Genomic DNA, 27,548 nt, shown 5'->3' with positions numbered 1-27,548 from the left:
CAAGGCATTTCTTATGCTCTTACAGCATTTGCTGCATTTTTCTCCAGCTATTGAGTGATTTAAGTCATTTGGTAATGAAGTTTAGTTGTGTGGATTTGCATCCCATATGCTTCCTGATTTGGGATGTAAATTGATTTCTCTCACACACCTGCCCTTTTAGTGATTAGTGTAATGAATTTGGATTAAAACTCTGTAGAGGGTGCAATTAGACTACTATGAAATAAAAAAGTGATGATTATTTCATTTGAAAGCAATAACATGTGGCAGGACAGCTGGGGCTCTCTTTCTGTAACAGAAAATGCCATTTTCTGCTCTTTTTGGATTACTGTTAGGATAAAAGGAGGGGTGTGAAAAGCTGAATGATAAAACTTCATTTTCTAACCTAAAAGCTTTTTTTGATTAGAGGCAAAGTCCAGAGAACTTGGCTGCAGAGAGTAGGAGCAGCTGAACATCAATAACTGTGAACAAGGCTGTAGCAACAGCCATTGGATTACTCGTATTTTGTCACGGTGCCTGTTGCAAGCCAAGGCAATGTCTGTGCCTCACCTGCACTCTGTCTGCCCTTACCATTACTGTTTCAAAACACCCAAGCACCTGAGCACCTTCAAAGTGCTTCAGTTTTATTAATGAAACCGCTGCTCTGTTCCAACATGTTCTCTCTTGAGCAAATGCAGTCTTTCTCTCATTCCCCTGTTCCTCTTTGCAGTTCATGTCCTGCGTTGTAGGATAGAGGGTGGCAGAAGTTGATAAATCTAACAATGAGGAGTGTAGGTAGAAAAGAAGTTTTTTCTTACTGAAGATGCTGTTCCTTTGCATTTCAGTAAGAATCTCACAAAGAATATGAAGTGATCTCTGATAGGTAAAATGTTTATCATAGAATCAAAAACTGTATGGTTTGGAAGGGATCTTAAAGATCACTTAGTTCCAACCTCCCCTGCCATGGCCAGGGATGCCCTTCACTAGATCAGGTTGCTCGAGGCCTTATCCACCTGGCCTTTGAACACTTCCAGGTTTGGGGCATCCACAATCTACCTGGGAAATGTGTTCCAGTGCCTCACCATCCTCACAGTTAAGAATTTCTTCCTAACAATGCACCAGTACTATTTTTCTTGTCCCTGCTTTAAAAGAATGATGTAGACGTGAGGTCTTGTCTTATGAGAGGTTTGTTGGTCTTGGGGATATTTTTGAAGCTGGGCTTTTTGGTGGATTTTTTGGAGGTGTAAATCAGGTTAAAGAGTTAGTACATTCTTGCCGTTCTTCAGACAGGTTAATTTTCCTTGTCTGTAAGTAATTCGTAGGCAACTGATTAGAAGGGTGGTGCTACTGAATGTGTGTTCTTTGTCTTGCAAGTGTTAAACTGTGCATCTGAGTATGAAGGTGGAGAACCAGGTGAAGAAAATGAATGTGAAAAGAGAACTTGTTTTGAAACAAGTGCTGCCTATTAAGACTTGCAAACTCACTCACTATGTTCCTAACAGCTGCCGAGGTTTTTCCAGCTCTGCTCTGATAATGTGTGGGGAGTTAGAAAAGCCTGTGCTGAGTGCTTCATGGCAGTTTCTTGTGCAACATCACAGGAAGTCCGGAGGACAAAATTGTCAACCCTTTTTATTAATTTGATTAGTGATCCTTCACGATGGGTAAGAATTGCTTTTTATTTTTTGAATAACTGTCTTATTTGAAGGATTTTACTGCAATACTCCATGTAAAACTTCTTATGGTTGCGAATAATTAAACCTGTTTCACGCACCTCAAGCAAAATTGTTCTTAGACTGGTTAGTTCATTGATGGGTGTAGAGAGTCCCTCACATTTTCACTGCAGCATGTAAGAAAAACTGGGACTAGCTTGTTTTAGCACCAAACTGCCTGTGACTTAACATTGCTGAGAATCATTAACAAAACTGGAAAATTAATTATAATATATCTGTACTTTTTCAGGTTCCCTACCACTGTGTCCTTTTTTGGGGGAGGGGGTAGTGGAGTTTGTTGTTGGTTTGGGGTTTGATTGGTTTTTGGTTTTGTGGGTGTTTTGGGTATTGTCCATGGGGAATTTCTTTATTATTTAAATCTTCATTGTTTCCTGGGTGGTGGGTTTTTGTTTTCTGGGGTGGGGGGGAAGGGGGTTTGTTGGATGGGATTTGGGGTTGTATTTTTCATTTGTTTTTTGGGGTTGTATTTTTTGGTTGTTTAGGATTTCTTTTATTATTTGTCTTCTTGAAGATCTACTCTTAAACCTTAAGTTTGTTATTGAGCAGACTGCTTCCAAGAGCCAAGGATCATCTGTACAGAAGCATGAACTCGTGGATCTTGGAAAGTCATGGAAGTTGTAGCCCAGCAGAATTAATCAAATAACAAAAATTGAGATAGAGAATTGTTGAGGAGAACAAATAGTAGGAGGAAGGAGGAGCAAATGCACAGCATAGCCAGATAGGAAAGGGAAAGAAATACAATGCTTATCAGTCAAATTTCTGGAAGTGAAATGTCTGTTCACTGTACATGATTTCCTTCCTTTCAAGTTGTTAAAATTCTCAGCTGAGCTGTCAAATTTACCTGCTTCTGTTATTTGGACAGGTTCTTCCTCTTTTGGTTGTGGGGAATAGGCCTGTCAGTTTGGTTAGCTGTGATGTAACTGGTTTCACCCTGCTTTGTCATTTCTTGTAACTTTTTTTTTTAAACTTGGCACTCTTATGTATACAGCTGGCTGATTCTTTCCAGACAAGAGCCTCTGCTCTTGATTTCCTTAGTGGGCTTATGACCCTTTCATTTCCTAGTAGCAGGCATTTTATGTTTTACAGGACAGCCAGATTTATATATAAAATTTTTTTTTCACCTTGGACCCTTTCCACTAGGTTCGCCAAGCAGCTTTTCAGTCTCTGGGGCCTTTCATATCAACTTTTGCTAATCCGTCCAGCAGTGGCCAGTACTTTAAAGAAGAAGATGGTAAAAACCCAGAAGATTGTGGTTCTGCACAGGAAAACAGGTAAATTTGCTAAATCTACAAGTTATTTTTGCCTCCTTGTTCTTCTTCTGCGTGAACTGCAGGTTTGGAAAACTAACTTTCCTGGATAAATTGAATATTTGGTAAATGGAAAGATCTGGATCTTCTCATGTTCATAGACCAGAATTAGGATATATATTCTGTGGTGAGATGACTGACTTGATAGACAAGGGATAAACAGTGTATACCATGTACCTGGATTTCAGGGAGGCTTTTGACATGGTCTCCTGTAAGATCCTTGTGGAGAAGCTGCTGAAGTTTGGGCTGGATGAGGAGATGGTGAGGTGGACTGAGGGCTGCCTGTCTGGCTGGGCCCACGGGTGCTGGTCAGCGGCGTGTAGTTGAAGGTTAGTAACTGGTTGTGTACACGAAGCGTCAATATTGGGACCAGTCCTGTTTAACATTCTCAATAGTGATCTGAATGGTGGAGCAGGTGGTAGCCTCAGCAGGTCTGCTGATAACACAAGACAGGGAGGAGTGGCTGATTCACCCACAGGGTCATGCTGCCATCCAGAGGGAGATGTGGACACATTGGAAAGAGTCCAGTGAAGGGCCACAAAATGACAGACTAGAGCATCTCTCCTGTGAGGAGAGTCTGAGAGAGCTGGGACTTCAGCCTGGAGGACAGGGCTCAGGAGGGTCTTAACAGTGTTCATAAATACCTGAGGGGAGAGTGTAAAGAGGCTGGGGCTGGCCTCTTTTCAGTAATGCCCACTGACAGGACAAGAGTTAATGGCCACATGCTGAAACACAGGAGGTCCCCTCTGAACATCAAAACCCTTTTTTTTCTCACTGTGAGGATGACTGGCAAAGGTTGTCTGTGAGGACTGTGGAGTATCCATCCTCTGAAATACTCAAAACCTGTCTGGACACAAGTACTGAGCAGCTGGTTTTTGGGTGTCCCTGTCGGAACAAGGAGGTTGGCCCAGGTGGCTTCTAGAGGTCCCTTCCAACCTTGACCCTTCTGTGATTCTATGATTTCTGTTTTGTTATGGTGTAAGTAAATTTACTTTGATAAATAACAAGCTGATAGCATGTGTGTGAATTTTCAAGAGCGTAACAAGCTTATTTTGGTTTTTAAACGTCCATTTGCTTTGGCACTCAACAGTGAACAAGTCAGGACCACAGAAGATGTCACAACAGATGAAGAGCCCAACAGGACAGAGAATCTGGCTTCATATAGTGATGATAGTGATGATTTTGCAACAAAACTTGAAAATGTCATGGAAGATCAAAATACAGTGTCAAATAACTCCAAGAGGGAAAGTGATTTCCAGACTGAGTCATCCTTCCATTGCACTTTGCCTTCAGAATCTTGTGGGGAAATGGCGGATGAGAATGAGCAGTGTTCTCATTGCTGTACAACTGATCTTCAGGAGGCTGGGCTGAATTCACAGGAAACCTCTCTTTCAGAGCAGGAATTATACAACTCTTTCCATTTCTGGAGGACTCCACTTCCTGAAATAGATATTGACTTTGAGCTTCAGCAGACTTCTGATATAAAACTCGATAGAGAAATTCAGGAACTCACTATGCCAGTGTCTCCAAGCATTCCTATGGCAACAAGGAAAGAATTAGAAGAAATGATAGAAAATTTGGAACCCCATATAGATGATCCAGATGTTAAAGGTATGGTAAAGATACTGAAGCATTTTTAGTGTTTGGAGATACACATATGTTGCTTCAGCAATTTGGGTTTTAACCTCTTAGTTGTAAAAGTCAGAAGTACTGTTTTCTCCTGGTCCTCAAAGAGATTGAGGAAAATTGATGGTGAACAAAAAGGGAATTTGCATTTGTGTAAAGATGTTTAAAAGGAGTATGATTCCTTTTATAAACTGAATGCACATGCAGTTGGAAGTATAAAGTTCTGACTGCCTGTTTTGACATTATAATTAAATAGATAGTTCAAAGGCATAAGCTGTTGATAAGCAAGTTTATTTCTAATTAGCGCACATGCAAAATAAGGCAGATTAAGAGGGTTTTTTTTTAATTATCAGTGTGAATAATGGTTTTCTTTTTATGCATTATCCATTTGATTTTGGATTAAATAGTCTCCATTTTTTTCTGCAAGGGCTTTGTTATTGTAGTCACATGTTGACAGCTTTAATTTGACAAGTTTGTTGGATGAGGCTGATAATTGATCCAAGCTGAGTTCTTGAAGTGAACACACATTCTCCCATTTTAAAAGCTCTTGAAGACGGGAGAAGGGTTTCATAAGTGTGACAAGGTGGTGGAGCAGCAGTTCAGAGACACCTCCTGAGCTAAAAGGACATGGCTCTACACATACTTACTGGAAATAGGTTTTTCTTTGTATTCATGTGCTGAATAAATTCTAAGGCCCATCAAGCTTGAGTGTCACAGTCAAAAAGTCTCGAGGTACCACTAAGGAAGAAGCCATATTATTTTAGAGCTGTAGAATCTCTAGGGGGGAAAGTATGCCTCTATACTAGAAAAAGTAGGAGGAAAAGAAGAGGCATGTTGGGGAAAAACATTTTAGAGTAAACTGATATGCTTTCAGCTTTTTTTATTGTTAGTAGGTTGATATGCTCATAATTTTACTTAAATCCATTTTGTACTTTTATTTAATCAATTGTGGAGTCAGCAGACAAAACTTTGATGCTTTAGGAGTGCTTTGGGCACTAAGGAAAGAGGTAAGAAAGAAACATCACCCTTGCTCATGACTTCAGTCTTCGCATAACCCGTCTCTGAAGCCAGCTGCAAAAGCTTGCACTGCTGTTCAGGTTTACTTTGTAAAACTGTTCTGTCTGTAGTTACAGAACATACCTTAACACACAGATTACAGTGATTTATGTAAGCATGTAGTTGTACATCCAGAGTTGTCCTGTGTTATGGGGTTGTTTATCATGTGTGTTCATGTCTTATTTCAGAGCAGGTTTTTGGAATTCTGTTTGTTTGTTTGTTTGTAGTTCTCTTGACTGGATGTCAGGAGGTTTTCTGTGCAGTTGTTGACCAATATTTGTACATTTCAGTAGAAGAAACTTTTACTAGGTTGTCAACACCATGGGTTCCCCCACTTAGAGGAAAGATTTGAATTATGGTTAGCAATGCCAGTTATTCTAATTAAAGGTGGCAGTGGGTGGTCTTGATTACTCAGTCACCTTTGTATTCTGTGCAGTACCTGTGACTTGGTTGAGGCTGTGTAGTGAAGCCCCATAAAGCACTCCTCCTAAATCTTCTACTCTTTTTCCTCTTGCCTGTGCTCTCATTATTCAGTCTAAATACTTGAGAAGCTGGAATTTAACAACATGCCTGTTTCAATTTAGTAACATTGCAAATTTAATTTTGCACAAAGTGCAAATAGTATTAATTTTGCATGCTTGTCTCAAGCACTGTGGCACACGTAGAAGTGGTAGGCATCCAGACTTCAGTCTCTGAGTAGCTGACTTAATGCCTGTGTTTTGAACCTTACACTTCCTAAATTGTGACAAAAGGTAGGCTTGCTCTGGGGGTGATCCAGAATACCAGAGCCCTGACTGCCTCTTTGCTCATGGCAATCCCATCTAAAACTATTGTTGCAAACTGATGGTATAAATATTCAGTCAAAAGCTTATCTTAATTTGTTTTCATAGAAATTTTATGACACTACTTCATTTCACAGATAATTTTGTCTCCAGTATACATGGCTTTCAACTGTATGCCAAACAGCCCTGGTCCCATGTGATCCATAGGGTCTTTCCCTGCCTGCACTTCCCCCTCTCTGCGAAGCTGGCCATTATGTTTTTGACTCCTGTACTGTGAGTAGGCTCTGCTTTGACAGCAATGACTGAGCAAGCTAGGAGGTTTTTTTTCCTCTCTTTATTTCTTTTTAAATCCCTGTGATCTTTTTCTTGCACTTATTTTCTTCATTGGCTTGCTGACACCTAAGTCCTGGACTCCTGCTTCCATGCTGTGCTCCTGTCTTTATTGCTGCATTCCCAGCCAAGGGATGGGAGTGGAAGATGCTGTGCTCTTTGTGGTGGGTAAGTGGAGGCCTGCCATGCTGGAGAGCTTCCATAGGTACACATCTTCTGGCTTCTGTAGCAAATTGGCCAAGCATCCTGAAGGCATGACAAGATGGAGTGATGAAGCGTGGTTTGGGAATGAGACTGTGGTGTGTGATGTTTTGCATGTGTCAATAAGATTAAGTTGTTCAGATGACCTTTACTCTGGCTGTACCTTGCCCTCTCCGTGCTTGACTGCAAATTCAGCAGCCTTCCCTTGACATGGGTTTTTGGTTGTTTAGTTTTTTCTTTTTTTGAAAATATTTTGTTAACTTACGAGAAGAAGAAAATGTATTCCTGTTGTGTGGAACCATAATGGCACAGGGTTTTGGAAGTTTCTTAAGATCACACTGAATTTTTATTATTTGACTCTGCAGAATATCTAGTGATGGTAATAAGGTGCTGTTCTTCACTGTTCAGTCAGAGGAGATGGATGATTTCCATTTTGCTAGTTGGTTTCAGAGCCAGTCCCTGACAGCTAAGGCAGATGTGCAGATTTGGTGCTGAAGTTCAGCCAGAGATGATTCTTTCTAAGTCAGAAAAGTAGGGTTTGTTGGGTTTTTTTGGTGTGGTGGTTGTTGTTGTTGTCGTTCCTTCCTCCCACTACACCCTCTGCTTTGTGCTTTATGTTCATCCGTAGCAGCTGCTATACCTTTGTACCCCTATCCCCTCCCTTCCACATGTATTTCCCCTCCTATTTCCTTTTTTATTTTCATTTCTCTTCCTTTCTGGGTTTGGCATTCCTCTACTTCACATGTCTCACTTCACCCTTCTGTTTTGTGTGAGTTGCTTCTCCCCTCACCTGCTTGCATCAGTATAGCAGAAGTATTGAGAACAGAATAACTCAATTTTTATCTGAGAAGTCCCTCAGTGTACCATGCCAATGGGAAGAGTCAAAGGAAAGGCATCACCAGGCCGTGCAGCCCAGAGTACGGCATGTTCAGTGCATATCCCCATCTCCCAGATGTCTTGGATGCCAAGCACTGTGGGGTTGCTGTTTACATGCACACTGGTCATGGTTATGTGGTTTTGGTTTGGTGTTTTGTGTTGGGTTTTTTCTTGGGGGGAGGGCAGGTGGTATTGGTTTGTTGGGGGGTTTTTGCAGTGTACCTCATTAGAGCAGTTTCTGTTTCAAGCCTTAGATCCTTGCTTCAAGGCATGGAGACTGATGAGGTCTCCAGCAAATACAATTCTTTAACAGTAATGAGAAACCATCGTAGAATATTTTTTCCCTAGTCTCATTCTCAAAATAGGATGAACTGCTTTACCTGGATCTCACTCTTTACCTTGGGGCTTTCCTTCCAGAACTAGCTTTTTGCCAGAGTGATAAATCTGAGTAATAGGTGGTTGAGCAGTCAGCAACCGAGATAAAGACAGCCAGTCTTCTCACAGGCAAACTGCTGGCTAGCTATGCAAAGTTAAGCACTGGTATTGTAATCCCTGTTAAAAGGACCTTTCTAATCCACTGGCCAGACATTGGAAGGTCTCAGACTGGGAGATGGGAACCTGCACTGCACATTCCTCTGAAGCATGGCAGCTTTTTTAAAATTATCACAGGGTCTTTATTCAGGTCACGTTTTTCCAGTTCCCTGGGGCTGCTGCTGTCTTCACTTCCTTCAGAGTTTTTTTTTTTTCCTCTCAGATGTTTTTATTTATTTTTCTTTCCATGGACACTTTCTTCAACTGGCTTTATTTCCTTACGTTTTGCATAGGGTTAAATCCTGTAAGGTCAGCTTTCCTTAATAGTATTTGGGGGAATAGAGGAAGCCTGACTTGCAGGTTACTGAGGCTAACTGTGGCTTATGCCAGTTACAAGCTGCTTTGCCAGAAGGGGACCTAATAGGGATAAACCAGCCCAAATGTGGGGTCAATTGATCCCATTCCCTTATAAGAACTATGTTTGTAAGTTAGGTTACTGGCACAGCCTGCAATATAAGTCTAAAATAGTGTTAATGGAACAGTAGATGTGGAGTAAGTGGAGAAGAAGCTCTGTTTTTATGTTTCAGTTACTTAATCTCTGTACCCATTAATGCAGCCCATACCTTTTGCCTCTGAGTAAGAAGTGAGGGTACAGAAGGCAGATCCTTTAGAAAAAAAGAAAGAAAGGAAAAAGAGGGGAAAAACCCAAGAGAAACATCAGTGTCTTTTAGTGAAACATCAGGAGAAACAGAAAACAACCATAAGGCTTATTGAAAGGACAGAAACTCCTGAGAACCAGGAAATTCAGTAAGACCAGATAAAATGTGGTTTAGAATTTATAGATTGTACCAGTTATTTTAGGATGCAGGTACAGTAGCCAAGAGTAAATAGTTTCTTGTTCAAAAATACATCTCAACCTGAAGCAAAAGTTGAAGAAAGAGTTAATTAGTGGTCTAAGATCCAGTGGACATTGACTTTATCTGAGGAACACAGTACCTGAGTTCTGTGCTGTGTGCAAAACGGACCTTTAAGCTCCAGTTTTTCCTGATGGTAGTTGTGAAAGCTGGTTAGCCAGCAGATGCCCTTCTGGTTTCCTATCCATACCTTGCTTCCTAAGAGCTCTGAAGCATTTCTCTGTCAATCATGAAAGGGGAGCCTTTACTTGAATTTGAAATGATTTTCTGGAAACCATTGCCTGTCCCATGTCAGTAGGACATCTTTGTGAGAGATGAGGAGCAGCAGCAATGCTTGGCTCTTCTTTTAGCTAGGACCTTAGGATGTTTATGGACTTCAGGTCATTCACCTTTCAGTGAACGGCAGCACTGAAGTCATGAGTAAGCACTGAAAGAAGGCACTTGCCAATCAGTCAAATCCTTGGGAGTTTGGTTTCTCTTGTCCTTCACCCTCACTTCTTGAGGGTGTAGGATTGACAAGAAGCTGAGGAAATGCACATTTTTGTCATGTTTCTTCTAGGGCAGATAGAGGAAATGAGGATAGGTGTTGTCTCCATCATGTTAAGCCCCTAAACACAGATGGTCCAGGTGTGCAGGCTGACAGTGGGGCATGGGGTGGGGACTATGTCTTGGAAGATTCACACTTAACCACTGAAGATACTCTTGTTACTAGAAGTAATCTTTGGAGCTCTGTGTGGATTTTTCAGTAAATACATAAGCAGTGTTGAAGCAGTATGTGTTTACTGAGTCAGGGCAAACTTTACTGAGTTTTAAGTGAAGGTGAGAGGAGTGCACATTTTTCATGAAGCTGTCCTTCATGGAAGAGGTCTTCAAGAAAAAGGTCTCCTTAATGTGCAGCAGAATATAATTCTTTTTCATTTTCTTGTTTGATTTCTCTAAACGAAAATAAAGGCAGGCATTTCTTGCCCTAGCATAGCCACCTATTTTGCCTGGTTTTGGGGATGATTTATTTAATATTTAAGTTTTGGGGAAATTTATTAACTGTGATCTTTTTTATTTTCTTTAGTTATTGTATCAGAAATTTGACACAGAGAGTTAGCATTGCATGTTGTAAAGAATTGTCTTTATTCCTGCTCATCGGACTCTACTGACAAACCAGTGAACCCATAGTGTGTTTTCTGGTTTTTGCTAGATTTTGCTAAGGTTTTAATCTAAGATTTTGCTGAGTTAACAATTTTTGGTTCTTGTAATATTTCATATCTGTTTTTTCTATCTATAAAAGGGGTCCAACTTTGTTTAGTTCTTGTTAACAACCATATGCAGAAAGCTAGAGGGAGAAGTTCAGAATTCCGTCGCTTAGTATGGCAGTATGGGATTAAAAACAAGCATATGGTTTGTTGTGTAATTTCACAGTGAACATTTAGGAAACCTTGGAAAAGACAAAATCTATGAGGAACAGATCTTCTGGATGGCTGGGTAAATTTAATGAGTGAGGAGATTATTCCTCCTTACCTTCTTGGAAAGAAGTGGAGGAGGAGAGTGGAAGGATAGATTAATCTGTACTGAATTCTGTGTCACTTGCAGCTGAGATTACCTCTGATACCTGATCTCAGGTCAGGCTATATCCAGGGAACATTGCTCAACAAAACTTTTTCTAATTGGCAGTAAACAGAGGGATGCAAAGCAGAGCAGCCTCAGAACTGCTGGATGTTTTCCAAAAGAGTGGATAGCAGTATGAAGTGCTAATGCCTTCTTTAGATGAATAAGAGAACATCAAACATTACAACCTTCTTGTTTTGAGGATCCAAGAAGGCTGAAGTATTGGGTCTGGCATCTTTCTATACAGATCTTGCTTTAGAGTTGCTAATAAGTATAAGAATTTAATGAACATATTTAGAGGGAGGAACAACATCTCAGAACTGAAATCCTTTGTGTGTTACTAAACCTGTTCTCAATCTTTATTTGAATTACTTTGTCCATCTTTCTCTTAGTTCCACCTCCCACAAATGGCCCAGTCTGTAAGTTAATATTCGTGGGCTGTTCTGCTCCAAAAAATCTATTTGCACCATTAATATTTACTAAAATTCTTAAAGAACCAATCCTGCCATAACCCGCAGTCTCCTTATTCCTCCTGGGTTTTGGGCTTTGTTTATTTTAGCTTTAAGGATGAATTTCACTGGACTGGGGTTTGGTTGAGTACCCTAGGAAAAGAGTGGGGTGTTAATCTAGCACTTTAATTGTCCCTCGTTTGGGATTTACCAACAGCTAATGATCTGTTTTGTACCTCTCCTGCAGTTCCTCCGCCATCTTTCAGTTAATTAGTCACTGTCTAAAAGTTTTGTTGCAGTTTAGTCTCTCATGTTTCTCTTTCATGTACTGCAGCACAAGTGGAGGTGTTGTCTGCTGCACTCAGAGCATCCAGTTTGGATCCTCAAGAAGAGACAATGGCCAATGTTGGCAAGGGAACAGATTCACAGACTGAACTAACCATCAATGACCAACAAAGTTTTAAACCTATATTGGGTGATATTGTGCCTTTAATTGGTGACACTGTTGAGGTAAGAAGCGAGTTTTGTACTTAATTTTTTTTCCATTAGGATTTCCAGGGCTCCAGTAGCAGAGCTGTAATTTGCATTGATGTGAGGATTGCAGCCAAATGCTTTCTACTTTTGGCTGGTGTGGCATTCCCTTTTGTTGGATGGTATTGAAGTGCTAGCTACTAAAATAAAATTATTTGTGTTGAGTGCCTTTGTTTTTGCCAGTTCTGTGCTTGTCCATGTAAATTCTTGAAACTGTTTCTGTTAAAATCTCCATTGTGACTGTTGAATTTGCAGATGTTTTAATGCTACCACAGTTTATTACCGTGAAATTGCCTTGCTTAGAACAGACCCCTGCTGACAATAAGTGAATCTTTTTCTCCAGTCCCCCTCCCTGAACCTGGAGAATGAAGTACATTGTTCCCTTTGCTCCCTGTTGAATTGATTTATAGTAGTTCACTAGTCTGCATCAGAGAAGTTCAGGACCTGCAATCGAGATGTTCTGTGGTCTGCTGGAAGTTATTCTAGCAATCAGTAACATCTTGAAGTTTTTTGCACTTACTTCTTTAGCTCCCCTCCCTCCCCACTCCCTGCCCAGCCGTAGTTGTGGCATTTGGTACTCTTTTCTGTTCTTTGCTGTGTGGCAGGCCAAACCCACTACATTCACTGCATAGAATGCCACAAGCTGTGGTGGTATTAAATGCTGCTGCTGTTGCAGAAAGCAATGGTTCAAAAACAGGCTCCATAAAACCAGAGAAGTGATTTGTTGAATCATACTGCTGAAATGGTGTTTTCCAGATGAAATTTTGACAAACGTCTTTGAAATGTCTAGCAGTTAATATCAGTTCAGTGCAAACATTTTCATCCTTCTTGAATTAGAGCAGTGTTTCTTGATGACATTTAATTAACTTTCTGTCTAAGCTGTTGGACTACCATCTAGACCAAAAACATACGAGGAGTTCAGGAATGTGACATTTACTTGGATACTGCTGATTATACACAGCCATAATTTAACTCTAGAAATGTGGTTTGTTTCAAAAACACCAGCCTGCCCCCAATTCCTTTATGTCAGGCTCAGTATGCTTTTTTAATCATAGGATCTGTTGTAGTCACATCTTTCTAATGCTAACCTAAAATGACAGTGTACATTTATCTTCTGTTCTTAAGAATTTTGGGGGTGGTGAGGGTGTTTGTTCAGACGGACCTGTCCTGCATTTTATGTTTCTGTGTACAGAGCATAGTGCTGAGAGAAAGTTTAAGAACCAGTCATATTGCTGGTATATGTTGATTTTGCATGTTTTGGTTTTATGCTTTGAAAGGATGCTCCTAATCTGTCAGTTCTGTGTTTGTTACTGGCACTGAATCAAGGCCTTATTTTACAAGTGAGCAGATATTATAGAGGTGACCTAGAATGCTGGGAATCAAGCTGTGATCTGTTGAGCAAGTGGAGTGTTGCCCTTAGCAGTGAAGAGACCTCTGATTTTCTCAGGTGATTGTTCAGGTTTTTTAGTTAAGTGGGGGTTTTGTTGTTGAGATGATTTTTTTCTTTTTGTCTTTGCTTGGGTTTTTTAAGTCTCAGCATAGCAGTGTGGCAGTAGGGTACTGGACACTTGAGAGAAATCAAGCTCCAGCATTTATGTTTGAATGTAGCCTGCACAGTTCTGGACACGTACCACTAAAAACCACAGTTGGCTTGTCCTTTGGCAGCTGTATTGGCTCATGAAGGAGTTAATGCTGCATATTAAAGAGAGATTCTCTATTCAAATGAAAATAAGTGGTGTAATAGAGTGAACCAGTAAGATTTTGGGACATGATGAAGCTTGTTTGTTGAGGGTAGCTGTTTGTTTTCTCAAGAGGGACTGTTTTTATTTTCTTTAGGTTTCAGGTTTGATAAGAGGATGGGCATGGGAGTCTTTTTATTTGGAGGTAGAGGGAGAAAGGAAACTGGGCTAAAACCTTCCACTCCTGTCTGGCACAAGTACCTCCCTCTAAGAATAGGATGGATGCCAGGAGGAGATGGACCCCTGACACTGGCCCCTTCTTTGTTTGGGCCAGCTGCCCTGTCAGGAAACACCAGCACTGCTTGTCCTGGTGTGCAGCCCTTGACACAGAGCAGAGATCTTTGGAGCACAGCCCCGGAGCTCTTGTTACACAGCCGAGGGAAGCTTCACCTTCAAGATCTGTAAGGCCATGACAAAGATTTTGCATTTGGTACACAAGCTTTTAGGCTAAACCCTGCTGAATTTTCATGTCCTGGCTCTCTGCAATGCTCAGTTTGGTGTGTACATGGAAGAACTACAGATGGAACTACATCTTCAGGGATAGAGATACTGCATAACCTAAATACTGACTGATGGCTGTCATTATTCTGTACTGAAGCTCTTCCTCTCTGGAATGCATGTTTGACTTTAAAAGTGGCTGGGTAAAAATGTTCCCATCTGTGACGCCCTCCATTATATTCCATTGTTTGACTTGGTTCAATCCGTAAAGTATGATTTTTTTAGGCTTTGGCTTTTGGAAAAGGGGTCGCAGGTAATCCTTTCCTTTTTATTGTAACAATGCATGACTAACCTCTGGTCCCATGCAGACTGGCAACTCAAGGAAAGCACCATGGCTAGGGTGTACTGGCTGCCTCATAATTCCTTGATTTGCAGGAGGTCAAAGCTGGTGACTCTGGCAATGCTGAAAATAATCTCTCTTTCAGGGAGGAAAAAACCAAACAAAAGGCTAAAAAAGAGTGAAGGATGAATTGACTGTCAAACTAAAAATCCTGCAGAGAGAGTTTTCAGAGCCTCCGAAGGTTTTATAGTTGGAGCTGTATGCTGCTGGACACACTTAGTTAGGGACTTGCTTGCCAAATCTGTTCTTTCTTTGGCTCTTTAATACCTTCTTGCTGCTGCTTCTAAGCCTGACAGGTGACATGGACTGCTGTGCCAGAGATATGCAGTTGCCTCACAGTTCTGCCTGTTCTTTATCACCTGTAATTATACCTGAGCAGCTAAAATTACAGCCCGGTGCTTATATGAAAGCAGCTCATGGAGGAGGAAAAAGCAACTATCTGAAGTCAGACCAAGCAAGCCAGATTGTATCCTGGAGGCTTTTTTTGGAAGAAGTTTGTAGTTTGCTGGAAAATTCTCGTTGTCAAAACAATCTGAACAGCTGGTGGAAGTAGGCATGTTCTCCTTGCTTGTGTTGACCCTGGGAGCTCACCCTGCAGCATATGTGAATATATAGATACCTTGGCTCAAATCTAGCAAAAATGCCTTTGTCCTGTTCCACCCCACTGCAGCCTGATCTACTTTTTATATATTCAGAGCATACTGCTTGAAATTCATGGTTTGTTATGCAAAATCCATTGTATTTGGGGAGCTCCACTTGTAACGAAAGTCTCGGTGCTGCATCCCCCCAGCAGCACAGTTTATTGCAGCCCATCTCACCTCTGCCACTGTTCTCAAACAGAGTCTCAGCCCTTATCCTCAAGGCCCAGATGTGTAGCCAGGGTGCTAGAATGATTGCTAAAAATTATTTTAATAGGACTGCTGAGAGGAGTGATGACTGTTTTCAGCAGCTGTGGCCAAGTAGGACTCAGTTTTATAAGGTGAAGCTTATGCATAGAGAAGATTATAGAATAATCACCTCTAGGAAGGGTGCAACAGCATGAGTCTCATCAGGTTCTACTCTTCAGTGTGAGGGTGGCTTTGTTTTGACCTTTTTCTAGCACAAATCCAAAGCAGCAAATCCAGCAAAATCAGCTACAGGTGTTTTCTCATTTTCCATTCAGGGGAGAAGTAATGTGACCCACATGTTACTTATATTTTCCTTAATGCAATCTCAAAGGTACTCTTCTCCTGTGATTTTCATTCCATAAGAACCAAAATGGAGCGCAGAGTAAGAGGAGCTTCTGTTTCAAATTGAAAGCAGATTTATCTTGCATACCTTTTGATTTTGGGCTGCAGCAAAATTGTATTTGATATTAGAACATGGTATTCCTTTAATCTAAGAGACTCCGAGGTGAGGACAGCACTTCTTGATGCTGGCATTTCTTCTGTGTTTAATCTTAGAGTGTGTTTTGTGTGACCTTTTATTTTCTTTTTTTCACAGAGTATGGATTCTAGACTTCACTATATTCATAATGATTCAGATTTGAGTACCAACAGTAGTTTCAGCCCTGAAGAAGAAAGAAAATCCAAAGTACAGGTAAATGACAGTGACTTCTGGTTTTCTTATATGTATCAGATAAGTGAAATTTCTTTTATGTGTGTGGGGATTTCCTTTATCCCCTTTTTCATTCAGTCATTTCTGACATGATATAATTTCTATTAAATACCTCTTAATTAAGTAGGTTTAAAATATTCCTTGTTTCCAGAGATAATGGGTTCATTTAGCAGTTGCTTCTGTTACATTTATGCATGAGAGATGACAATATTTTTTTGACATGAGATAACAGTTGTTAGAGATCTTCAGGCTCTGTTTCATTTGGTTTAGTTTTCTATGGGGAAAGCATGCCGTAATGGGAATTAGGTTATTGAGGAAACAGGATTTTTTTTTTATTGCATGTTTAGAGAGGAACCACCCCCACTCCTTGATAGCTTTTTGCAGAACAGTTGCGAAAGTGTTTCATTAAACTGGAACTGCCTCTGGTATTTTTTCTAAAAGGAATCAAACGTTTCAGAATAGTTCTGTAATTCCATAGTTCAGTATTACATTGGCACCATGCATCAGTGTGATTCCTTGAGTGGGAGCCTCAATCCCTCTCTTGTTCTTGTCAGTGGAGCTGTTCAGCAGCTGTGTTAGGAAAATGCTCTTGTGTGCCCCTTAATAGAGTCAGTCCCTGACACAGCTGAAACAAAGGCAGTAGTGAAGTCAACACAAAGAGGTTTTCACAAAATTTTGGTTCAGATGCTTTAGTTTCTCAGTGAACAGAAGGATTGGCCTTCACCGGAGAGCTCTTTGTCTCTGGAGAAGCCTTTTCCTCCCTGTTGGCTATTCAGGGAGTTTGGAAGCAATATTGAACACACTGTACTCTGCTCCCTCCCCTTCCCTGCCTCCCCAAGGCATTTTAATTTAGTTCTCTTCTCTCCACCTTCCCAAGATTTTGAGAGAATTAGGAAAGGTTTTTTTGAGAAAGTTTCATCATTTGCTGTTCTGCCTATCTTTATGGATGACATAAAATGGCCAGTTTGCACAAGGCATGACCTGAACGTTTGCAGAAAGGTAGAATGCAGTCTTGCCATTTCCTGGGCTCCCTAAGAAGACTGGTCCGCTTGCTCCTCTATTATGTTGGTCTGTATATTTTCAAATAGCCCACAGTCGTGTTTTTGTTTCTTTGGAATCTTTTGGTGGAACTTACGAGATACAAAATCCTTGCGCTCTTACTAAGACGCTGTAATTAAATAGTATTCTATAGTTGCAGGGGAAAAAAGTGGGGTATTTTCCCTTACAGAGTGCCCTGGAATTATAGTGAGCCTTATGAGGAGTAATTGAAAATGGTGTGGATGCTCTGCCCTTCTCTTGCTGCAGGATGTTGTACCTCAAGCCTTGCTGGATCAGTATTTATCCATGACTGATCCGTCCCGCGCACAAACAGTGGACACTGAGATTGCCAAGCACTGTGCCTACAGCCTGCCCGGCGTGGCACTGACCTTGGGCAGGCAGAACTGGCACTGTTTGAAAGACACCTACGAGACTCTGGCATCTGACATGCAGGTGAGCCCAAGCAGTGAGCAGTCTGAAATTCTGTGATGTGACAAATACTAATGGCAACCTCTGTGGTGATTTCTCTTGTTTACTGGATGTTGGGCTGCTCTGCTTTTTACACAGAGCTTTCCATTGCTGGTGTTACTCCATAAGGACTTAAAGTGCAATTGTTGTCTCAGAGGAGGTGGGGGGGTGTGGTGCTCAGGTAGTAAGGAAATGGGCTGGTTAGAGTGGGAGATGGGTCTCCAGTAGGAAAATGAGGAGAAGTCTCTGATTTCCTCTGCTTGCTTGAGATCTTATGGCAGTGTCTGGGAGTCTTGTAGGTCTGAGAATCTGGGCTGTGCTGCTGTGTGAGCAGACATGCCCCTGCAGGCATGTCTGGAGCTCAGTGAGTCAGCCTCACACCAGGCCTTGGTGCCACATCGAGTTAGTCATACAGGAATAACATCGCTATCACCACGCAGCAGCACTGCTGCTTTAAAAACAAATACTGGAAATAGCAGCATTTTCCTTGTTGTCAGGTGGTAAGGAGGTGGCTTTCTGCGTTTTGCTGTCGGTTTACAGTTGTTTCCCAGTCCTCCTTTGTTTCCTTTTTTGGAGATGCTCTTTTTATTTTTTTAAAAATCTTCAGACTGCTTCACCTCTCTTGAACTTGCTGCTTGCTCTGTCAGAGCAGCAGTTCTCAGTGATATGTAGTGAGTAATTTTAGACATGGCTATTGCTCATGTTTTCCAGACTCCCTTGCAGCCATTAAAAACAGCCAGCTAATAAATTCAAAACATAAGTAAAAACAAATTACCTTGTGTTCAGAAGTGTCCAAAATTTATCACTAGTCTAATCTGAATTAAGATTGGATCACCAACCAGGGCAAAAGAACAGTGCCCATGCTAACTGGAAAGTGCTGGCTAAAGAATAGATACTATTTTATTTTTAAAAGAGTTACTTGAAATAATTACTTGAATTAAACAATGTGCCCTTAGTTTAGGGTGTCTGAGAGCTCCACTGGTCCTTGGGCTGCTGGGCATTAAGTGTGGAAGAAACTTCACCTATTACAGAAGCTAAAATATCCCAGCTGAAATACTGTGGGATATATAGCTTACTCACTGAATTGTAAAAACAGAATGAGAGAATAGTAGCATGAACCTAATTAATGCTAAAGAATTTAAAGCAAAAAGTACTGTGTGCACGAGCAGTGATGTCAGGAATACTATTTTCCTTCCTGACACCTGGAAAACTAAAATATTTTCATGACTTGTATTTGAATAGTTCTTTGATATTCAGGTGGAAGAAATGATACCTTGTCGTTTGTCTTCTCTTCCAGTTTCCTTTTCTTTTTTTTTTTCATTTTAAATTTCCAGTGTAATTTTCAGTTGTTACACGAGACACTGTTACAGATGTTTGTAAGTAGTGGAATTTGCTGGGAGTCTAGCTTGGATACCGACCCCCAAGTTCAACTGGAGCACTTCAGATCAGTAACTTTGATTTATTTATGTTGCAGTGGAAGGTTCGGCGGACACTGGCATTTTCTATACATGAACTTGCTGTCATCCTTGGAGACCAGCTTACAGCTGGAGATTTAGTTCCTGTCTTCAATGGCTTTTTGAAGGACCTAGATGAAGTGAGGATAGGTGTGCTTAAGCACTTGCACGACTTCCTGAAGGTGTGTCTGTGTTCAGCTCTGATCAAGTGCAGTTACAGATTTTGCTTCATTTCTTTGTATGCACCTGCTTTTTACATAACACCCATGGAACTCTGTGGGAATCTCTGCCTGTTGAATACTAGAATATATATTGCAGGAGATCTGTGTTGCTAATACTTCTTTTTCTCTGAAGAGCTTTGTTCATGTTTATTCAGCATCGAGATGGCAGTGAATGATTTTTTTTTTTTTTTTTTTTTTTGATGGCTCTAATCTGCCTACATAACTTAATTGTCAAATTTCTGTAGAAATTTCTTTGTAGCTGCTGTTTCTAGCTGCTGTTTCTGGAACTGAAAGACACAAATCCTAAAACTGCCTTTACTGTTTACGCCTCCTTTCCTAGAGTAAAAGGAGAGACTCAGTCACATTTTCCTTTCAGTAGTGCCTCGTGGTTTTACAGCTTTAAGCATTACAGGGTTTAGCCCAGGAAAGCAACACTGTTGCTAAAGATTTAAGTATTTTTAAATAAAAGAGTGTGTTTCGTTAGTTGTATTTAAAGCTCTTATTCTATCTGGTAATTGTAGCCTGTAGTTCTTTGTGTAAGTTTGTATTTACTGTTACAGCTTCTTCATGTTGACAAAAGACGAGAGTATCTTTATCAGCTTCAGGAATTCCTGGTGACTGATAACAGCAGGAACTGGCGTTTCCGTGCTGAGCTGGCTGAGTATGTGGTTTTCTGAATTATTATTTTTATTGTTATGGATATTTGAAAATGTGAAAATCATGTAATAGATGTTTTATAGTGATATTCTTAATTTAATTTTTGATTAATAGATGGCCCTTATCCTCCTCCACATGTTGTCCTTGCTTAAAAGTTCCTAGGAGCTGTATTGTCATTATTGTGAATAAGTGGCATTTTAATATTTGCAAGTGACCCATAGTCAAGCTGATGGCACTGAAAAATAGAAGATTTTGCTTCCCAGTAACTTCATTATGGCCATACTTCATATTTGAAAAGTGTTGGTATATAAATGATGATACTCAGTTAAGCTGCCTTTTTTCTTATTGTGATGTACTCTCTTTGGTTCTTCTTCCATCTTGCAGGCAGCTGATCTTGCTTCTAGACCTGTACAGTGCCAGGGACATCTACGACTACCTGCGCCCTATTGCTTTCAGCCTCTGTGCAGACAAAGTGTCCTCTGTCCGCTGGATTTCCTACAAGCTGGTAAAGCAATCTAAAGAAATGGCGGGTGTCAGACTTGGGCGTGTTTGTGGGCAGGAGTAATATTTGTATTTACTGGTTTTTTTCTTCTCGTTTCCTCAAGGTTAGTGAAATGGTAAAAAAGCTGTACATGGCTTCCACACCAACCTTTGTGGTAGACCTCATGAATGAACTTGTTGAAAAGTTCTGTAGATGCCACAAGTGGTCTGGTCGGCAGACTTTTGTCTTTATTTGCCAGGTGAAATGTCTTTTCATTTATATTCTTTTGTTTTGTTGTTCTTTTTTTTCTTTGTGGCGTGGTGGTGATCACAATTAAGGGGACTGGAACTCTTCAGCTGTCTGACACTATGTTGGTGAATATTTGAGAGCTTTGTTTCCAAGGGAATAGTTTCATGGCTGCTTTTTTCTCTGTTTCTCCATAGATGAGCTTGACTGCATCTTTAGCTCAGCATATTAGCACCAGGTCATCAAATCTGATACTGAATGTAGAGCACAAGGGCAGCAAAATAATCTCTGAGTTGTGGAGCTGCTTTGTTGCTCAGCATGAAGTGAGATTTATGTAATAAATCTTTAGAAATTAATCAGTAGGTGCTGCCTGTACCTCTTTAGCCAGCTTGTGCAGCTTGGTCAACAAAACAAACAGGAGCTGAAACTAGCTGGGATCCCAAGGGAGTGGTCACATTTGGAGGCTGTAGTAGAGATGCAGACTGGGAGCCACCATGGCTGCTGCCCAGGTGGGCAGCTCTTGGAAGTGTTTGGAGAAATGTGAGCTTTGAGCTTATTTAGAGAAACATCTTTGGGTAGAGGTGTTCATTGACATGAACCATTTTTGTCTTAATATAGTATCTAGTTTAAACAAAGACTAAATTAATTGTGAGAAGGATTGTAAAGGTCTACTTTTCTCTCCTGTTTTCAAGTGGTACACTGATTTAAAAAGGAAAAAAGATTTCATACAAAATAAGTGGGTTTCTAACTGAGCCTGAATTTCCTCAATTCTAGTTTGCTTCATTGTGTCTGGGTTTGTGCTAGAAAGTTCTGTACTGTATTTTAAAACTTTGTGGATAGTACCTGCTGTCTAGCTATGAAGGTAGTAAGATCTGTTAGCTCTGATTATGTGTTGGGATTCCATCTTCCCTGTGCTGAAATCTAATGAAATTGCCTTTGTGTTCTTGCCAGACTATCATTGAAGATGACTGCCTGCCCATGGACCAGTTTGCTGAGCATCTGTTGCCACACTTACTCCACTTGGCATCTGACAAGGTTCCAAATGTTCGAGTCCTGCTCGCAAAAACATTGAAGCAAACCCTTTTAGAGAAAGGTTAGTGGCAGAAGGAGTTGCAATGGGCTGACTGCAGGGGGGTTTCTTGTCCCTCAGTTTTCCTAAATTCAGCTGGGAAAGAAGAAACAGGATCAGAGGTGGGCTGCTGCTTTTACAGTCTCCTCAGTGTGAGATATTGCCATGGCTGACATAAAGCCATGACCCCTCTTGTGGTATCCGACTTGCTCCTGTGTGATGCTCAGGATATGAGTTGTTGCTCATATGCCAGCCTGTTCTTTTGGTGTCATTTTCCATGAGTGAGCTACTTTGTAGAGGTGTCATGGGAAAGCACAAGTGGGCAACTAGCAACTGTGAAGTTGTTCAACAGTGCCCTTTATTTAGTTTAAAAAAAAAGTTGTTGATGTTCTGTGTAATAAGAGTAAGAAAGGAAAAAAAATACACAAATACAAACCACCATTTGTTTTCTCACTGGGGGAGAAGAGGTGGCTGTTGTTAGGGGTTTATATTTTATGGTAGCAGTGGGAAGAAAGTTTCTGTGGATTCTCTTTAGGGAAATAAGACATGGAACTCTCGAATTGCACACTGTGCTTAGGAAAGCATCCCCGGTGCATTGCAGGTGCCAGAGGTGTCAGCAGTGCTCAGAGTCCAAAGGAAAACAGCATTAGAAGTATTAGGCTATTTTGTAAAACAGCAGAGTGTCCACACTTGGAATACTTAATCCATTTCTGGTCACTTCCACTCTCAACACCATACACTGGCTTGAGGACTGCTGTAGAAAAGTGCAGAATGTCCCAAATGCTGGACAACACCAAGGATGCCAACACAGTGAGCACTGGGCACTGCCTTGTGCATGCTGACTCTGAGGAAGCATATGGAGACAGTTGAGATGGATCAGCTGATGGGCAGTGATTTATCCTCTGTTAACTGTGCCAAGGGTGTCACTGTTCTTCCTGCTCTCAAGTGGCATCGGTGTTTTTGTGTCCCCCACGCGAATGGTGCGCCTCCATTCTGCATTGCCTATGTAAGCTTATGGCACAGGTAGTCCCTGCTTCAGAGGAGTTCTGTGTATGATTAGGGAGGGTGGATAGACTGGGAAAGGCTGATGTAAAAAATCAGTTCAGGAGTTTTTAAACCTCAGATCTCAACTAACCTTCCTGTGAGCCATTTGTAGTTACACTGCTTTTATGCACCTTGTGTTCCATAGTTCATTAAAACTGTCTGAATATTGGAACTTCTTCCACTCTTATTTCGTGTTATCTTAGCTCTATCATTTGATAACTATTTGGCAAGGCTGGCCAAAAATGGAATGAAATAGAGTGGCATGGCCATGGGTTGATGGTATCTTTCCTCTGCCACAAATACAAGCACTCTCATCTGGAATCGCTTCCAGGCCTTTCCTTCCTCTTTGGCCATGGAATTTGTCACCCTTTTATACTGAAGGGCTGTAGAAATCCTATACTTGAACAGCATCTTTAGAGCAACTGTGCTCTGAAACATGGAATGATGTTTTTTTAAGGTGAATTCGTAGATATATTTGGAAGTGTCCTGTGTGCCTGCTCTGATATTCCAGTCGGATTGTAAGTGTACACTGTCCTCTGAAATTTTGGATCTCACAGGGTATGCTGAGGTTGGCATTGAAGTATCTGCTGTCCTTTCCTCCCGTAAGTTTTGTGCATTTTCTCTTACAGAGTATTTCCTGAATTCTGCCAACTCTCACCAAGAAGCTGTGGAACAAACGATTATGGCTCTTCAAATGGATGGTGACAGTGACGTCAAGTACTTTGCGAGCATCCACCCTGCCAGTACCAAAATTGCGGATGACGCCATGAGCACTGCTTCATCAACTTACTAAGTTCTGAATGTTGCTATAATTAAAACAAAAAAATTAAACAAACCATCCTCAAATGCTTCTAAAATGGTTGATTTAGAACAACCTCTTTGGAAGGAGGGATTTCTTGCCAGATTTAACAGGTGGATGTTAGCTAAACCTGATAACCAGGGATTTTAAGTCAAGGAAAAGTAAGCATACCTGTGTCAGCTTGACTTTAGAAAAACACTGCTCAGAGAATTATTTTTGCCACCGAAGCCTTAAATCTTCTGTCTTCCTGAACAAATGAAACTTGAATTGGCAGATCATTTTCATTGCAGAAAGGATGTGGTGATTTCCAGAGACCTGCATTGTTTCTCCTGAGGAGTTAACTTAGCAGGTGTTTTCTGTAGCAGCTGATAGGCGGGATGGCCAAGAGGAGAGTTTGTACCGGGACTGAGACCTCCAGTATTAGTGCTCAAGTTTTTGTCAGTCAAGGACTTGATTTGTGTGCAGCTGGGCACACCCTTAAGTGGGAGTAGCTTTGATGTTTGTAAATGGGGAAAAGTAGAAATTGGGATTTCTCTTAAGGGCTCAGTGCTAACACTAAACTAGAATCTGATTTTAATCCTTAAATGCAGCATATTGCTGTACCCATTAGCAGAAAACTTTGCTGAGTACCTGTGTCCTAATTATTTTCATGCTGGTCATGACCTAAAGGAAATTTATTAGCACATGTACTTTAAGTCAGGTATTTTTAACTTGATCATGATCGGCTCTGAAGGTGCAACTTTTTTCTTCATATACTGTACATATCTGAGAGCCTCCTTGGAGTGCTGCAGTCTTTAATCATGTTGTTTAAAAGCTGTTGTGATACAAGTTGTTCTCTACTTGTCCAAATAAAATTTATTAATAAGATTGAAAGAAATCTTGTGACCTTTTTGAGACATTAAAAAAATAAGTTTGAAATTAAAGTGGACTTTTTCTTTCAGTTCTCTACACTTGGGTGGCTGTTTCAGGGGCAGTGGGTTTGCTTAATGATTATAAAGAATTCTGCATTTTGAGATGTACTTTGACCATGTAGTTGAGGTTTTGCTGGATTCTTCCACGTGGCCCTTTTGCTTGGGAATCTGTTACTCCAGCAAATGTGAAATGGCATCTTGGCTGGAAGTAAGTCTGAATATCCACCTCAGTCAGATTTACAGAAAACTCTTGAGTTCAAACTGCCTTTAACCTGCCTGCAGTCCATTGACTGCTTTCCTTTCCTCTCATTTAAAATTACTGATCCATTATCTCCTTCTGTGTCTTCCAGGGACAACTTCCTTAAATCACCTTTCTTCCAGCCTGCGGAACCCAAAGTGTGTGAAGCCTTTTTTCCCTGAGGAAGCAGAAATGGTTGTGGTAGCTTATCTTTGATGTGTTTTAGCAGAACGTTTTCACTTACCAGTCAGGTACCTGATGCTGTAGCAGTTGAGCCTTAGGCAGATACCTTTTTTTCACCTCCTGTTTTTGGGGAAAATAGATTATTCTGCACTTTCTTCTCTTGTAAACAGAAAGTTGTTATTTACTCCCCAGAGCCTGCTTTTGTACGGCCATGGAGGTGGTTAAGATACAGAGTCATCTCTCTCTGCCTTGAAGTGTGGTGTGTCTGGGGTTTTTAGGGGTAGATTTGATTTTTTAAATTGCAGGGGTTTTTTTCTTTTAGGCTTGAGGATTTTTGTGGGATTGATTGATTGATTTATGACTTTTTGTAGGTGTGTGTTTTCCATCTGCTTTTTTTGGTGTGGATTTTAAAAATAATATATATATGTTTCTATTTTTTGTTATATATTTTTCCATGCATGTCCGTTTTTCTTTTCAAAATTGGCAAAATCTCTGGAGGACTAGTCAGGGTGACAGCGCTGTGGATTGGCAGCAGGCTGTGTGGAAGCAGGGAGCAAAGCAGCTCTCCATGCTGCCATAAGCAGAGCACCTGAAAGTGACTCATCTTCTCCCAGACCAGATGATTCCCGTTTTAGCAATATGCATTGAAGTCCAGTTGATTCCTGCATTTTGTTCAGAGAACAGAAATCCCTTCCATCTGTTTTTTGCCTGAGTGTAATGACAGTTGAATTATAGTTGGAGCATGTGTGCAGCTCGTGATGTGAACAGGACCAGCTCTCCGTTGAGACCACAGGATGCTTCAGGTCATCCTCTTGACTGTGAATGGAGCACAGTATTCACTGGAGGAGTATTGGGGCTTTTTATGCCAGTGTTTGGAGTCTGGAATTAACATGGCCCAATCTAATTCCATCCCTGTATTCATGTACTCTTCCACCAGTCCGGTGAAATGAAAGATCATATCTGATCCCTTTAGGTATTTTCTAGTTGTTTAAAGGTAAAACACCTCTATGTTGAAAAATGAGACACAACTTCTGGTTGCTTTATTAGTGCAGTAGTGGTGCAGGCCTGCAAATTTGAGGGAGAGTTTGAGGCTTTTCCTAAGGAAGACTTGAGTGTTTTGAGTTTCAGAGTGCCTGAATTCCCCTGACATGTGACAATTAAAGATCCTCTTCAGTAAAGAGGAGAAACGGCTTTCTCCTTTTTCCTCCACCCAGTGTGTGATGGATCCATCCCCGTCTTTTCTGCTTCATTTAATAATTTCCAAGAAGTAAAGGGGAAGGGAAAGACTTGCTCTGTTCTCAGCATTTCCCAAGAGCATTTGCTCTACAGCCTGAGGGATGTGGACTCTATTGCTGAACTCTGGTGGGGGATTTTCTCATGCCAGCAGTGTTAGCAGTGTCAATAATTCAGTCTTCATCATGTCCCTAAGGATATGGGGTTTGTGGAAATGTGCATCCTTGTTCTGAGTGGTGCTAAACGGAGCTGTTTCTGCTGTGGGGCAGTGTCTGGGGATGCTGCCAGAGATCCTGCTGAATTACGTCCTGTGTGCTTTGCCTGAGGAAAAATTTGAGCTCTGTACCTCAGTTCATTTCTCTTTTGGTCAGGATTTCCTGAGCAGAAAGGGAGGTAAATTGTCAATCATGTTGGTCCATGGTTTTCAAAAGCTGTATCACCAGTCTACCTCCACTTTCTTGGCAGAATTCCCAGATTGGTTCTTCACAGGCAATTTTCATTGTTTTCCATTTCCATTTCCATCTTGCACCTTCTTCATAAGAATTCTTCACAGGAAATCCCTTTTATTCCCATGTCCTGGTTGCAGCACTGCCTTACTCCCACTTGCTGTTTTCCACAGCAGGTTCTCTCCCTTCACTTGTTCCTCCCCAGGGACCCATCAGGATTGGGTGGGGCTGTTTCCTCGCCACACTTCCCTGCAGATTTCATGCCAATAAAACTGGCAAACGTCTGGAACCCTGTAGAGGGGGGGTTTGTTTATTACTAAGACATGTGCATGGCTTGGAAACTTTTTTTTTACTGCTCTGAATGTCCCAGATGGCTGCTGCACAAGTTCCTGGCCCCGTGGGTTCATTAGGACAGCACAACAGCAGGGTACTTGCTAGAGCCTTGTTAGTGCTCGGCCCCTTGTCCCTGCACTGCCAGAGGTCAGGCTGCAGAGGTGGCTCATTGGAATTGGTAGTGGAGGAGCAGGGGGCAAAGTCTGTCCCATGGCTCAGGCGCTCTGATGGAATTCCCTCCTGCTGGCAAAGTCTCCTGTTGGTTCCTTGTTCTTTGCTGGGGAAGCTGGTACAGCTCTTGTTTTCTGACCTGGTTTCAGCCCCGGGACCCTTCTGTTGTGTAGGATGGGAAGAGGAGTCTGAGGCAGGCAAAAGCTGGTTCTGTATTCCACTTACTCTCTCCTCCCTGATGCTGATGGGAAGGGCTTGTCTTCCTTGTGTCTGCCAGCATGGAAAGGATATTTAAAGTGATTAATCATTTCTTTATGTGCAGACTTATGACATACTGATAGACTGCCTTAAAATATGAAAGTATGACAGAAAAGCTCATTTAAAATGTGCATCACCTCCCCCTGCCCGAGTGCCTTCAGATTCTGCCTGTTAGTTTTAATTAACATTTTATTTAGATTGGAAAAATAAATAAAGA

At 41.2% G+C, this 27,548-nt stretch overlaps 1 protein-coding gene across 11 annotated transcripts in view; it reads left to right on the top strand.

Annotated features, from left to right (window-relative positions):
• PPP4R1 (protein phosphatase 4 regulatory subunit 1) overlaps positions 1–24,481 on the top strand; it is a 65,469-nt gene extending 40,988 nt beyond the window's left edge. For all 11 annotated transcript variants that reach the window (XM_042031377.1, XM_042031415.1, XM_042031393.1 and 8 more), the window contains 12 exons: positions 1,479–1,637; positions 2,847–2,977; positions 4,104–4,624; positions 11,712–11,887; positions 15,968–16,063; positions 17,387–17,572; positions 19,062–19,223; positions 19,823–19,923; positions 20,304–20,424; positions 20,525–20,659; positions 21,598–21,739; positions 23,389–24,481. In XM_042031377.1, coding sequence (XP_041887311.1) covers positions 1,479–1,637; positions 2,847–2,977; positions 4,104–4,624; positions 11,712–11,887; positions 15,968–16,063; positions 17,387–17,572; positions 19,062–19,223; positions 19,823–19,923; positions 20,304–20,424; positions 20,525–20,659; positions 21,598–21,739; positions 23,389–23,552 — 2,094 coding nt within the window. In that variant the 3' untranslated portion in view covers positions 23,553–24,481. The remainder of the gene's footprint in view (positions 1–1,478; positions 1,638–2,846; positions 2,978–4,103; positions 4,625–11,711; positions 11,888–15,967; positions 16,064–17,386; positions 17,573–19,061; positions 19,224–19,822; positions 19,924–20,303; positions 20,425–20,524; positions 20,660–21,597; positions 21,740–23,388) is intronic.
• The last annotated feature ends 3,067 nt before the right edge of the window (positions 24,482–27,548 follow it).

This window comes from Corvus kubaryi, unplaced genomic scaffold (assembly GCF_017639235.1).
Source record: "Corvus kubaryi isolate FWS band 111438036 unplaced genomic scaffold, C.kubaryi_AGA036_p1.0 132, whole genome shotgun sequence".
In the NCBI taxonomy this organism is placed as follows: Eukaryota; Metazoa; Chordata; class Aves; order Passeriformes; family Corvidae; genus Corvus; species Corvus kubaryi.
This window is presented reverse-complemented; position numbering and strand designations above follow the sequence as displayed.